Source organism: Takifugu rubripes, chromosome 19 (genome assembly GCF_901000725.2).
Source record: "Takifugu rubripes chromosome 19, fTakRub1.2, whole genome shotgun sequence".
Classification (NCBI taxonomy): domain Eukaryota; kingdom Metazoa; phylum Chordata; class Actinopteri; order Tetraodontiformes; family Tetraodontidae; genus Takifugu; species Takifugu rubripes.
In genome coordinates, this window is record NC_042303.1 from 12,380,139 (window position 1) to 12,392,922 (window position 12,784).

The 12,784-nt window shown below is 45.3% G+C and overlaps 2 protein-coding genes across 20 annotated transcripts in view; both read right to left on the reverse strand.

Moving 5' to 3' along the window:
• Positions 1–5,803: 5,803 nt before the first annotated feature.
• LOC101073246 (SH3 and cysteine-rich domain-containing protein 3) lies at positions 5,804–11,075 on the reverse strand. 2 transcript variants are annotated; one of them, XR_003885921.1, is made up of 14 exons: positions 9,913–11,075; positions 9,457–9,516; positions 9,170–9,248; positions 8,006–8,162; positions 7,817–7,914; positions 7,649–7,730; positions 7,445–7,542; positions 7,297–7,360; positions 7,123–7,175; positions 6,926–7,029; positions 6,790–6,841; positions 6,578–6,715; positions 6,284–6,473; positions 5,804–6,205 (listed from the first exon to the last, which is right to left on the reverse strand). XR_003885921.1 is itself a non-coding variant. In XM_011614160.2 (13 exons), the coding sequence occupies exons 2-13, from the start codon at positions 9,471–9,473 to the stop codon at positions 6,375–6,377; spliced, it is 1,041 nt and encodes a 346-aa protein (XP_011612462.1). In that variant the 5' UTR covers positions 9,474–9,516; positions 9,913–11,075; the 3' UTR covers positions 5,804–6,374. The 2 variants fall into 2 exon arrangements, 1 of the variants encoding a protein (XP_011612462.1); XM_011614160.2 differs by having other exon boundaries at positions 5,804–6,473.
• A 68-nt stretch (positions 11,076–11,143) lies between these two features.
• Positions 11,144–12,784, reverse strand: part of r3hdm2 (R3H domain containing 2) — a 30,308-nt gene continuing 28,667 nt past the window's right edge. For all 18 annotated transcript variants that reach the window (XM_029826475.1, XM_029826466.1, XM_029826469.1 and 15 more), the window contains one exon: positions 11,144–12,624. In XM_029826475.1, the coding sequence (XP_029682335.1) occupies positions 12,257–12,624 (368 nt within the window). In that variant the 3' untranslated portion in view covers positions 11,144–12,256. The remainder of the gene's footprint in view (positions 12,625–12,784) is intronic.

Here is a 12,784-nt window from a genome sequence, read left to right on the forward strand (position 1 = left end):
TTTGTGTGTTGGAGAAAGAAATGAGAAACACAAAAGTGTGCACTTGTAAAGGCTGAGCATCATTCGTAAAAACGAATTATAATCCTGTATCTGTGAAATTTCCCTGTTCTCCACATTCTCCCACCATAACCAGTCCCAAAGCTTTGCGATAACCCTGATAACACCACACATACTGCAAAACCGTCTGTGGGATACTTAGCCTGCTATTAAACATGCTCGTAGAGGGCGAAGCTGGGAAATTGGCTCCTAAACATACAGTTGGAAACTATCTTGTTACAAACTATCCATAAATATAATTTCTTTATACATTTCAAAATGCCTACCGCAGAACAAATGTAGTCAGTCTGGCTGATGCAGTAAAGCTGATTGTTGTTGGTTGTAAACTAAACACATTTATATTACATATATGGTTGATAAAATAGGATAATGGGCTTTCATATCAAAGAGATTAAACATAAAGGCTATTAAATAAATTGTCTGTCTGTCTGTCTGTCATTTAGCAATTTTAATCAGTTTTGGTTGAAGTTCTCTTCAGATTAAAGATCTGAACACGGTAACCAATCATGAATGAACAATCTATTGAATTCAATTTTCAGGAACCCACAAATCCAAATGGAGCAAATCAATCACTCAATATTTATACAGCATCTGTTACAATCTAAATTGTCTCTAGGTGCTTTACAGTATCCAAGGGCCTGACCCCCAACAAGCAACAGTGGCATGCAAAAAAATCCCCTTTAACAGGAAGAAACCTTGAGCAGAACCTGCCTGTCTGTCTGTCTGTCATTTAGCAATTTATCATTTAGCAATTTTAATCAGTTTTGGGTCAAGTTGTGGTAAAAGCCACAAGTTTTAGAAGTTCTCTTCAGATTAACAAACATAGATGTGACCAATTATTAAAAGTCATTTGGAAAACAGTGGAGTTTTTTTTACACATAGACACATGAAGAGAAGAAAAATGAATTGTAGTCGTAGCTGAAAACTCATTTTTACATTTGTGTGTTGGAGAAAGAAATGAGAAACACAAAAGTGTGCACTTGTAAAGGCTGAGCATCATTCGTAAAAACTAATTATAATCCTGTATCTGTGAAATGTATGTATGCTGGAAAATGGCTCCTAAACGTACAGTTGGAAACTATTTCGTTACAAACTATCCATAAATATAATTTCTTTATACATTTCAAAAGGCCTACCGCAGAACAAATGTAGTCAATCTGCTGATGCAATAAAGCTGATTGTTGTTGGTTGTAAACTAAACATATTTATATTACATATATGGTTGATAAAAGAGGATAATGGGCTTTCATATCAAAGAGATTAAACATAAAGGATATTAAAGAAATTGTCTGTTTGTCTGTCTGTCTGTCTGTCTGTCTGTCTGTCTGTCTGTCTGTCTGTCTGTCTGTCTGTCTTTCTGTCTGTCTGTCATTTCGCAATTTTAATCAATTTTGGGCCAAGTTGTGGTAAAAGCCACAAGTTTTAGAAGTTCTCTTCAGATTAAAGATCTGAACACGGTAACCAATCATGAATGAACAATCTATTAAATTCAATTTTCAGGAAACCACAAACCCAAATGGAGCAAATCAATTAATCAATCAATCAATCAATCAATCAATCAATCAATCTTTATGCAGCATCTTTTACAATCTAAATTGTCTTTAGGTGCCTTACAGTATCCAAGGGCCTGACCCCCAACAAGCAACAGTGGCATGGAAAAACTACCCTTTAACAGGAAGAAACCTTGAGCAGGACCTGTCTGTCCGTCCGTCTGTCTGTCTGTCTGTTATTTAGCTATTTTAATCAGTTTTGGGCCAAGTTGTGGTAAAAGCCACAAGTTTTAGAAGTTCTCTTCAGATTAACAATCATGGATGTGACCAATTATTAAAAGTCATTTGGAAAACAGTGAAGTTTTTTTTACACATAGACACATGAAGAGAAGAAAAATGAATTGTAGTCGTAGCTGAAAACTTATTTTTACATTTGTGTGTTGGAGAAAGAAATGAGAAACACAAAAGTGTGCACTTGTGAAGGCTGAGCATCATTCCCAAAAACTAATTATAATCATGTATCTGTGAAATTTCCCTGTTCTTCACATTCTCCCACCATAACCAGTCCCAAAGCTTTGAGATAACCCTGATAACACCACGCAACCAGACCCAAATATTTAACATTATTCTGCTCAGGAGACACATCGACAATTCCCCGCTGTATCTGTCGTGTTGTGCTGAGGAAGAACGCGGCACTGAAAAGCGACTTCAGCCGCACCATCCCCTTTTTGAGGCCACGGACTCATCTTCAGCTTATTGACCCGCCCCATTTAGAATCACATTAAGCATCCAGTCCAGGCCCAAACACATCCACAGCCTGCCAGCAGCTGAGAAATGTAGCAACAAGAGGATAAATAATAACAGGGGACTCTATTAGAAATCCTCTTTGTTTAGTACAGACGGTATTGATTTTGAGAGAAATGTTTCTCAGTGTCTTCTCAGCAGCCCCCCCTCAGACAACAAAATAACACTTTATGCCTTTTAATTTGTGCGTTAATGGCATATCAACGGTCATCTCATATTCCCTCTCTGTGGGCTCCAGAATGTCTTCAATTGTTGCAGTCAAGGCATCAGAATTGGATTATCTAATCTGATTTGCACATTTCTAGCACTCCAACATCTTTCCTGCCTGTTTAAAAATGAGGATGTAATGAGGATTTATGCTAGTTGTGCACAGGCTCGGAGGGCTCGCAGGTCTGGATCAGGCAGAAGGAAATACTGGTCTGTTTCGCAAAATTATCCGGGAAGTTGAACGCACCTGTTGCAACCTTTGGCAACACTTTGGCAACATATTATTGTAGAATTCATTAAGTCTCTGCCTCTCTTATGTTTTGAGCTCGTTTATCCATCCATATGGGCGGTGATGGCACCCCCATATGAAGCAAAAGGCTACCAAATGAGTCCCAAGGCCAGCAAGGAGGGGAGAGAAAGGGGGAAGGTGGCGTTGGGAAAAACGCTGCGAGGAAGACTGCAGGGTTGGAACCAATTAGGCCAGGAGAGGCTCCCTCCACCTGCACTACAAGACCCCCAGGGAGCGCCCCGGTGACAAGATGAGGGATCATCATCATTACCATTATTTATTTGCTAAGCAGAGGCCGACTCTGGGGCCAATCCTAATAGGTTCTGCGACTAGCAATGAGGGGGGGGGGCACCTAGGCTGCTCGAGGAGGAGGAGGAGGAGGAGGAGATAGTTAATGCACTGGTGAAAAGCTTGCATACATTTGGAGACATCAGCTCACTGGATTAAGCTCAAGTCAATGTCATTTAATCAATTAAGCAGACCTGTTAAAGGCCCCTGAACTATCACCAACAATGTATGTGGTGCCGCTGGTGGTTCAGTGTTCTGTGAGATGTGGTCAGGTCCAACAGAGCCTCAGATCATCTCTGATTATTGTTGTTATCAAAGTTATCAGAATTGGCTCTTCCCCCACGCGTCCTCATGGGTTCTCATAGGTTACACCATCTTCCTCCCACAGTCCAAAGACAAGAACGTGGGGGTTGAGGTGAATTCCACCCTGGAGCGGACCTTTTCTGCCTCTGTGGTCTGAGAGCATGAAGACTGCAAATACTTGGGATTGGCAGTTCAAACTGTTCCCAGCAAGCAGGGCGACAACTGGGACCTTGGCTCTGTTTTCATCATCAAATTCTTTATCAGCTCAGCCAGAGCTGATTCTGGCAGCAGTGCTCCTCCATCCATCCATCCATCCATCCATCCATCCATCCATCCATCATCCATTCATCCTTCCTTCCTTCCTTCCTTCCTTCCTTCCTTCCTTCCTTCCTTCCTTCCTTCCTTCCTGTTAACCTCTGTGTATTCCTGATTAGGACAGATGCTGGAGCCAACCCTGGAGCTAACCCTAACCCTAACAAGTCCACATTCTGATCACATTAATTTTAACATTTTGAATTTATTAAAGACTAAATATTTCAAGGACACGTTTTTTATTACCACAACCTTGTTAAGGGGTGAAGTGGTAAAAATGGATGGATGGATGGAAATATGGAAGGAAGGATGAATGGATGGATGAATGGGTGGGTGAATGGATGGATGGATGGATGGATGGAAGGAAGGAAGGAAGGAAGGAAGGAAGGAAGGAAGGAAGGAAGGAAGGAAGGAAGGAAGGAAGAATGGATGGCCGTGGATTTGATTGGAAAAAACAAATTTTACTTAATAAAATGGCAGAAATGTGTGGTAATACTCCAAATGCATTTTTAACACATATGAGTCGGAAATATTAATATTTATTTATATATACTTTCTTTTTTCTTTTTTTCACATCACTGTTCCATCCACACATTTTTCATTGTGCTGAAGTTAAATCTTTGTAGTGACCACTAAAACAATGACTTTGTTCTCCATTAGCCATTTTGCTTCAACATTTAGAGTGTGTTTGGAGTCACAATCAATTTTCAACAAGGCTTTAACGTCACACGGTGTCTTGAAAATCTCTGCATTCCCACAAATGTTTCTACTCAAATCATTGTACTGATTTGGAGAATTACAAGATTTTTGTGACTATTAATGCCATCCATCCATCCATCCATTCATCCATCCATCCATCCATCCATTCTTCCTTCCTTCCTTCCTTCCTTCCTTCCTTCCTTCCTTCCTTCCTTCCTTCCTTCCTTCCTTCCATCATCCGTCCATCTTTCACCCATCCATCCATCCATCCATTCTTCCTTCCTTTCATCCATCCATCCATTCTTCCATCTTTCCATCTTTCCTTCCATCCTTCCTTCCATCCATCCATCCATCCATTCTTCCATCTTTCCATCCATTCTTCCATCTTTCCATCTTTCCTTCCATCCTTCCTTCCATCCATCCATCCATCCATCCATCCATCCATTTTTACCACTTCACCCCTTAACAAGGTTGTGGTAATAAAAAACGTGTCCTTGAAATATTTAGTCTTTAATAAATTTAAAACATCCAAAATGTTAAAATTAATGTGATCAGAATATGGACTTGTTAGAGTTAGGGTTAGCTCCAGGGTTGGCTCCAGCATCTGTCCTAATCAGGAATACACAGAGGTTAACAGGAAGGAAGGAAGGAAGGAAGGAAGGAAGGAAGGAAGGAAGGAAGGAAGGAAGGATGAATGGATGGATCACAAGCGTTACACTTAGTTTTTGATACGCTGTTTGTGCTGCGTAAATAATGCAAGAGCGACCTCTGTTGACTTATATAGTCACTACACAATAAACTGTAATGGGTCCTTTCAGATTTATTTCACATATTCTACCTCTTAAATTGTAATTCGTAACCGCAGAAAAGTTGCCTTATTTTTTGTTTCACCTGACTGCTTTTAAATATGCAATTTAGACCTTCTACAACGTGATCTTCATGAATTACTGTAGTACAATAATCACACACCCACCCACCCACCCATCCAGTCAGGATGCAGAGGGTGCGTTGCCTGGCTGCCACTCCTCTTTCTTTTCCTTCTGTATTCTGTCAAGAGCGAAACAGGAAGCGGCACCACGGGCCTGGGCAGGTTGCTGCCAGGCTCCAGCAGTTCTCTGATTGGCCGACAGAGCCACCCTTCAGACACGGGTCACGTCCCCCCGGGGAAAAAGACTCTGCTTCATGATGCTCTGGACCGAAACACAGTTGACGATATCACAGCTGCTATGTTGTCATCCACGAACCCTTGACCCCCCCACTGCTGAGTGTCAGGAAAGAGAAATCCTGTGTGTGTGCGTGCGTGTGTGATTGTGAGACAGCCAAGAAATGAATGAGTGATATTACAGAAGACATATAGAAAGGTAAACATCTATTGAAGGACCTGATGTATTATTAATTATCAAAAGGTAAATTAAACTAGTTCATAACTAAAACTTAGGAACGCACCCTTCACATGCCATTCCGAGCCTTCCTGATCTGAGAGGATGGGCCTTTGCCAGCCAACAAATTCCCTCGGTGCGTCACAAGGCTGATGGTGCCACACGGCGAGCCTCAGAGAACACACTCAGCTGCATCTGACGGCATCGTCCTCACACTCAGCTGCATACCTCCTGTGTTGCAACGGGGTGTTCAAACCCAGTCCACAAGCAAACCTGACTTGCTCTTCTATGGATGTCGATTCTACTTTCCTCTATGAGGGTCAACTAATGCAAAGGTCAGCTGGCATGAGCAGACAATTAATGTGTCCTTCATCGCTCTGGCAGGAAATAAGCACACAGGAGCCTTTTAATATACAATTAAAAACAAAAGACGATGTTTGGACTGAATTGCGTACAGTGATTCCCAACATAGACCAAAGATCACATTTCAAAGTTTGACACCAGCGTAGCTGGACGTTGGTCACCAGTGTGACCCGCCGGGCGTCCTCAGATCTCCTGCAGCAGATCGGCTGGGAAGAAGCCCAGCTTTCGCCCTGTGCTGACCTTCAGGTAGCCGTTGACCTCCTCGCCTTTCTTCACTACAATCTGGGAAAGGCAGAAGAACAAATATGTGTTTTTGACCTCGTGACCGCGTCTGTGCGCCATGATGGACGCCGCGGCGGGAAAAAGTGCGTGGAGGCGGCGTTAACCTGGTCTTTCTTCAGCGTGATTTGGCCCATCTCTCTGTTGCCAACAAAGGAGCGAGTCACCTTGTAGACGCCCTCTCCCGCTCGCACTCTGATGATGTAGCTGGCAGGAAAGAAGCCGCTTCTCTCTTTTATCTTGCCCTGGCGGCACAAACAAAGGCGCTTTGCTAATGACCTTTAATGACCTTTTATCGCTATCATGACCCCGAACTCACCCTCCACCACTCTTCGTTGGAGTCATCGATGACAGCGATGCGGTCGCCGGCGCTGAAAACAACGTTTTCCTCAACTTTAGCGTCTTTTAAATAAAAACGCAGAGGGGAGAAGAAGGTTCAAGGAGCGAAGGCTTACTGCACGTCCAGGTCGTCCTTCTCGATGGCTTTGAAACTGTACAGAGCCAGGTAATAGTGAGATTGGCCAAACACGCCGATCTTCCCCGGCTGGAGCTTTTTAGTCTTAGATCACACAAGTCAAAGGTTCGATTAGCTGTGACGACTCGGGTTAGCGCGCTCGTGCGTGTGACGTCATCGCAATCACCAGGATCAGACCTTGTCGTCCGCAGGAGCCTTGTCTCCTTTCTTGTCCCCATCCTGGTTAGTTGCTGGTCAGACAAAAAGAAAGTGACTCCTGTTAGAACGCCAATCTCTGACCAGAATGTTCCACCGTTCCCCCGGGAGGTCCCCTCAGAGGTGGATGTGAAGCTCGTGGCACATCGTTTTTACCTCCTTGGCCTCCGTCGTCGTCGTCCTGTTTGGGCTGCGACTCATCATCCTCCATCATCATCATCTGAGCAAATTTAGGGGAAGAAAAAATAGTCACACCATTGCGATTCCTTCAGGTAAAATCCCAAATTGAAAGGGTGGAACTCACGTTCTTCTTCTCCTCGGATCCTTTCTTTCGCTCCTTGTTGGCCATGATCACGCCGATACGCAGCGTCTCAAACACGGGGTCGGTGCGGTTCGACTGCGCTGCCAATCAAACAGCCCCGGGATGGTTGTCACAGTTGGATTCCAACGGGTGGAAAAACAATGATTTTCATTGGAGGCGTGAGGAACGTGCACGTGTTGGACTCACAGAAGGGCAGCAGCTGTGAGACCGTGGCGTTCTGCTGACTGCTGTACAGAGGAGAGCTGTAGGCCCGTCGGAACCCTGGGGGCTGACGGAGGAGAGAACCGTTCGCCAAAAACCCGGAGCAACGACAGAAAGATCCCTGCGGCCGTGAAAAGCTCGAACGAAACTCACAATTTTGCCAAAGCACCTCTGGAACTCCACGTAGGACTGGCACTGGTGATGGATGCTGGTTTTGCAGTTCTTGCATCTCAACGCAAACTTGTTGTTCACTGGAAAAGTAGATCCAGAATAAAGCAGAAACACGAGTGAGAGGGTCACGCTCGCAGCGCAGCCAGGAGGCAAAGGGGAGGGGCCACGTACACACGATCATGCGCGCGCAGACGTCGCAGAATTTGGGCTTCTTGCAGTAGTGGTCCTTGAACTTGTGGGGCCTGTCGTTGACCGGTTTGACTGGTTCTACTGGAGGAGCTTCGTCCTTCTCCTCCTCCTCCACCTCTTCGTCGTAAATGAAGTACACCTGCAGGAACCAGGAAGAAGGTTTGGGGGGGAAAATGGGAAGAGAAGCCAGAAGTGATGCGACGCAAACGCGGGTTTCGGAACCTTTTTGTGGCGCTTTTGCGCCAAAGGTAATTAATGCGCGTCTTAATCCGTGAAGATTCCTGTTCATTAGCAGCTGCTCCTGACGGGGCACCAGTGCACGGGGGCAGATTCCTAAACACTTGACAACAAATGCCTCAGGGCCCCTTCACGGCCATTTAAAGCGTCTGGACCAGTCGGGCAGTCTGGTACATCTGCCCCCCCCCCAACCCCCCCCATGTATGATTACAAATACACCCCATCCTTAGACAAAATGGTTTGACCATGTACCAGCTTTTCAAAGTTGTACGAGGAGAAAAATGCCCAAAGAATGCTGCCATAATGTGTGTGTGTATGTATCTCTCTCTCTCTCACACACACGCACACGCGCACGCACGCACGCACGCACACACACACACACACACACGCACGCACGCACGCACGCACACACACACACCACAGGTGGGTGGGGCTGAATGTTTCAATCTAAAATTAGCCATCAAAGGGTGCCGCCAGTAGGCCCAAACTAACATGTCCTCGCCAAATTTAAATATAAAACACTTGTATTCAAACACACACGTGCACGTGCACTCATGTCCATCTGTGCACACATTCCCAGTTCCAGGGACCAAACTGGCTCCAGGCATCCTGCGGTCACCTGGTGATGGATTTGGAGCACAATAAGCGCTAACAGCAGGGACGCTTCACACATTACCGTACCGGAGTCCTGCCACCCGAGTTGGCTACTCGAGGTTCCAGCCCCCCCCCAAAAAAACCCCATCATCAGTTGAGGCTGAATCCCTCACAGCCGCCAAAAACCAAGAGAGAAGAATAGAACAGTCCACTCAGATTCCACAGATTTTGGGCTTTAGTGTCCGTTTCATTTATATACGCTGTAATTGATTTTTTAAAGGACTTGTTGATGCATGTGGGGGGGGGGGGTCTCACCCTGTTGTCCTCCTCTTTCACCACATTATCAGGGAGGGGCGGGTTGTCGTGAATGTCCACAGAGTCTTTGTCGTCCACCCTGTCATCATCAGAGAGCAAATGTTGAAACTGAGATTTCGGGTGTGGACTAACTGCATCAGTGCCTCATAACCCCCCCCCCCCCCCCCCATTTAAGTTTCATGTCTAACAAGGTCAGAAAAAAATGGTCAGAACAGCATCTGACTCCACATTTTTGGTTTGACGATGTTTTCAGATCCATCTCAAACCCATCATCGGTCAGAACTTACGAGTCGTAATGGGCCATGGTGAAGGTTGGTGAGGCCTAGTCAGGGCGGGAGCGATCGACTCTGCAGACACACACACACACACACACACACACTTTAACAGTATATTCAGAAGCATGTCCACTAATTGGCTGGTGCATTTTCCGGATGAGCCGGGTGAAGGTCTGGGAAGCTCGTTAATCCACAGGACCTGTCGCCATGTTCGGGATGAGAAGAGCAGCGATATTTCAGTTAAAATTAACACGGAAAGCTGCTCCGCGGGGGCAATTCGATCCCGGCGGAGGTGAGACCTGCCGCCAGATATACATCTGCTGCATCCACGCAGGCTTTCTCAGGTTGCTCCAGACAGGGAATCATCCAGTTATTCGAAATTCCACAAGTTCCAGGGAAGCTTTCGGCCTGGGATCAAGATGAGTAGAAGAGAATTAAAGCCATAAAAGCAAAAACGCCTCATCTTACCATTAAACGTTGATTCCTGCTTGTTGGGAAAGCACAGACTGACGCTGCTGAGGAGCCTTTCTAGCAGGCCTGTTGTTCTGTCGTTAACATGCCCAACTTTCCAAATGAGGCTCAAACAGGTGGGAGATTGGGATGAGTAATGCCGGCAGGACACCCCCGGCCCAGCCCTGGGCCTGTGTGTCTATATATGTGACTGTCTGGGACAGCTGGGCATGTTAAAAGCCCAGAAGAGAGCTTTGCTCCTGTTTCCCCTGCAGAATAAAACACAAGTTGGGAATATTTACCGCTAATAGTGAGTTTTAGACTATATTAATGAATATATTCTATGCATCAGAAGCTGAATGTGTACAAAATCTCCATTGTGTTGTTTACTTGCTTTTCCTTTTTACTGCATGTTACTGGTGTCGGTGATGAGTTTCCTTCATTTCCAGCATGATTTAGAACCTTGAAGTCTTCGATATCCAGGGGTGAAGGTGCGGGCTCTTTTACTTTTACACACATTTAAGTTTTCGCCCGTGAGCGTGCGGGTTCACAGACCAACAGGCTGAAGACGTGATGACAGCATCCATTTACTTCTTTTGCTGACAGATGAGCTCAGAGTCCCATCAGGCCACTTTCTTACACAAAATATCTTCAACTTGATAGAAATTTATGAAAATGACTCCGAATATATTTTAGTCCTAATTAACGCTTAAGAATACCGTGTGGAGGTTTACAGGGGCCAGTTCTACATTCACAACTTTGCTGTTCCCACTTTAAGTATCAGAGGTGTAAACACACACTCACACATACACACTTGTGAGGACTCTTGTGGACAACCTGCATTCCTCGCCCCTGCATCCAACCATAAGTATAACCTTACAGCCTTAGAACGCGAACCCTACCCCTCAGCCAAATAGCAAATTAACTTAGACCCCAAAACTGAATCTCAACCCTTGAGAAAGACCAGACCTCATTCTGTAGTGTGTCCAAGAGGGGTCTTTCACTCACACACATCCTCGTATCTCTATCTTTGTGAGGCTCCTCATAGACGTAACAGTGCCCAGCTCCTGACCATCCTAACTAAGCCCCTAAACCCGAGCCTAACCTCTAACCCACGTTTGGAGTTGTGGAGAGTCAAAATGTCCTTGCTTCTCAAAAATATCCTAAATATTTATAATATTTATATGTAGGAAGTACAAGAGAAACACACACCTGTTTGTCAATCAATGAACCACAACAGATGTTTTGACATTTTTTTCTCCACTTTTTATATTTTTAAAAACAAACAAAAATAACAGATTAAATAAAATTTACAGTAGACATATGCAATCATTGTGCACTTTACTTCTTCTGATACGTTCTGCACGGCTGTCAACAAAAAAACGCGAACACAACGGGGCATCGAGGTGGAGCGGGGGGGTGGTGGGAGAGGAGAAGGACTCAAAAAGTGAGGTAGAGGGCAGGAAGGAGGATCAAGGGATGAAGAGGGAAGGAAAAGAGGAAAGATAAAGGAAGGCCTAAAGTTTTTAACTCTGGGGAAAAAGAAAAAAAAAAAAAATCACTGAATATATAGATTTCTTTTATTCCTTACATCACTTATATAAATATATTGAATCCCAAAAAAGAAATAAAACAAACTTGAGGAAAAAAAACAAAACAGCGCAATACGGGAACCCACAACAGCAGTAAGGCAAACAGAAAGCAAGAGGAGAGAGCAGCGACAGGAGCAGAGGGAGAGAGGAGGCGGCTGCAGACATGGAGAGAAAGAGGGGGGGAGGAGGAGGAGGAGGAGGAGTGCACCAGTGTGCGTATGAAAATGTATAAATACGCGAGGCGGGGCGGGAGATAAGAGAACGTGTCGGCGGGGTAAGAGGAAGGGTCGAAGGGTGGAGGGGGAGGAGGTGAAGGGCAAAATGAGGGCTTGACTGAGGTCGACTGTCCAGTGTGTTATGTGCTACGTCACCCTGTTGCCTGTGTGGTGTGCGTCTCTACTGTCTCCTGGGGTGCGAGTGTGTGTTTCTTGTATGGCAGCACACATTCCACGGCAACAGTGAAACACATGCCTACGTGTCTTGTGTGCTCTTCTGCTATATAAATACAAAACCAAAAAAAAAAGAGATGAATAGTAAAAACGACAGAATCATATTTGCAACCAAACACCAACCACCTCATGATTCACACCTTCTTCCCTTTTATACATTTGACACATCTTGAACTCAAGTTTTTATGGGTTTTTTTTGTTTGTTTTTCATTTGTACACTAGGAGCAGTCCCCCCTCAGACCTCCTTCCTTTCCACCACTCCACCAAGAGTCTTTCTTTCTTTCTGTCTCTGACTTTCTGTCCTCCACCTCTGATGGGTTTTCACTGAGAACTGGCTCTCTCCAACACACGCAGGTCATAGTTCTTTTTGGCGGCCCTCAGTTTGAAGAGGCTGGCCCCGCTGTTGTTGAGTTTGAAGGAAGCACTCTGGGCAGCCGTGGTGCTGGGGAACACTGCCACTACTGTGTAGAGGTGAGCAGGGTCGCTGCCGTCACCCTTTGCTCCCATGGCGGCTCCACAAGAAGGCCCCATAACAGGACCGCAACCGACCTGCCCTCCCCGGCCTCCCTGGGGTTCCTTCAGCCACTGAATCTTGGCTCCGCACATCGAAAGCTGGTTAAAGAGTTTTTCAGCCTCCGGACGCGAGATCCCCTCTGGTAGGTCCGTTACCTCGAGTATGCGACTCACAACTGGACAAAGAAAAGGAAAGAAGGATATGAGCGGGTCGAGCTGGTTTTACTGGAAAGGGTTTAAACATTTCTGATGAAGTCAGTGAACATTGATCTGAGCAGAAGAGGGAGGGAAAGCAAGTCTAGAGAAGTGCAGGAATCTTCAGAGAGACCACACAAG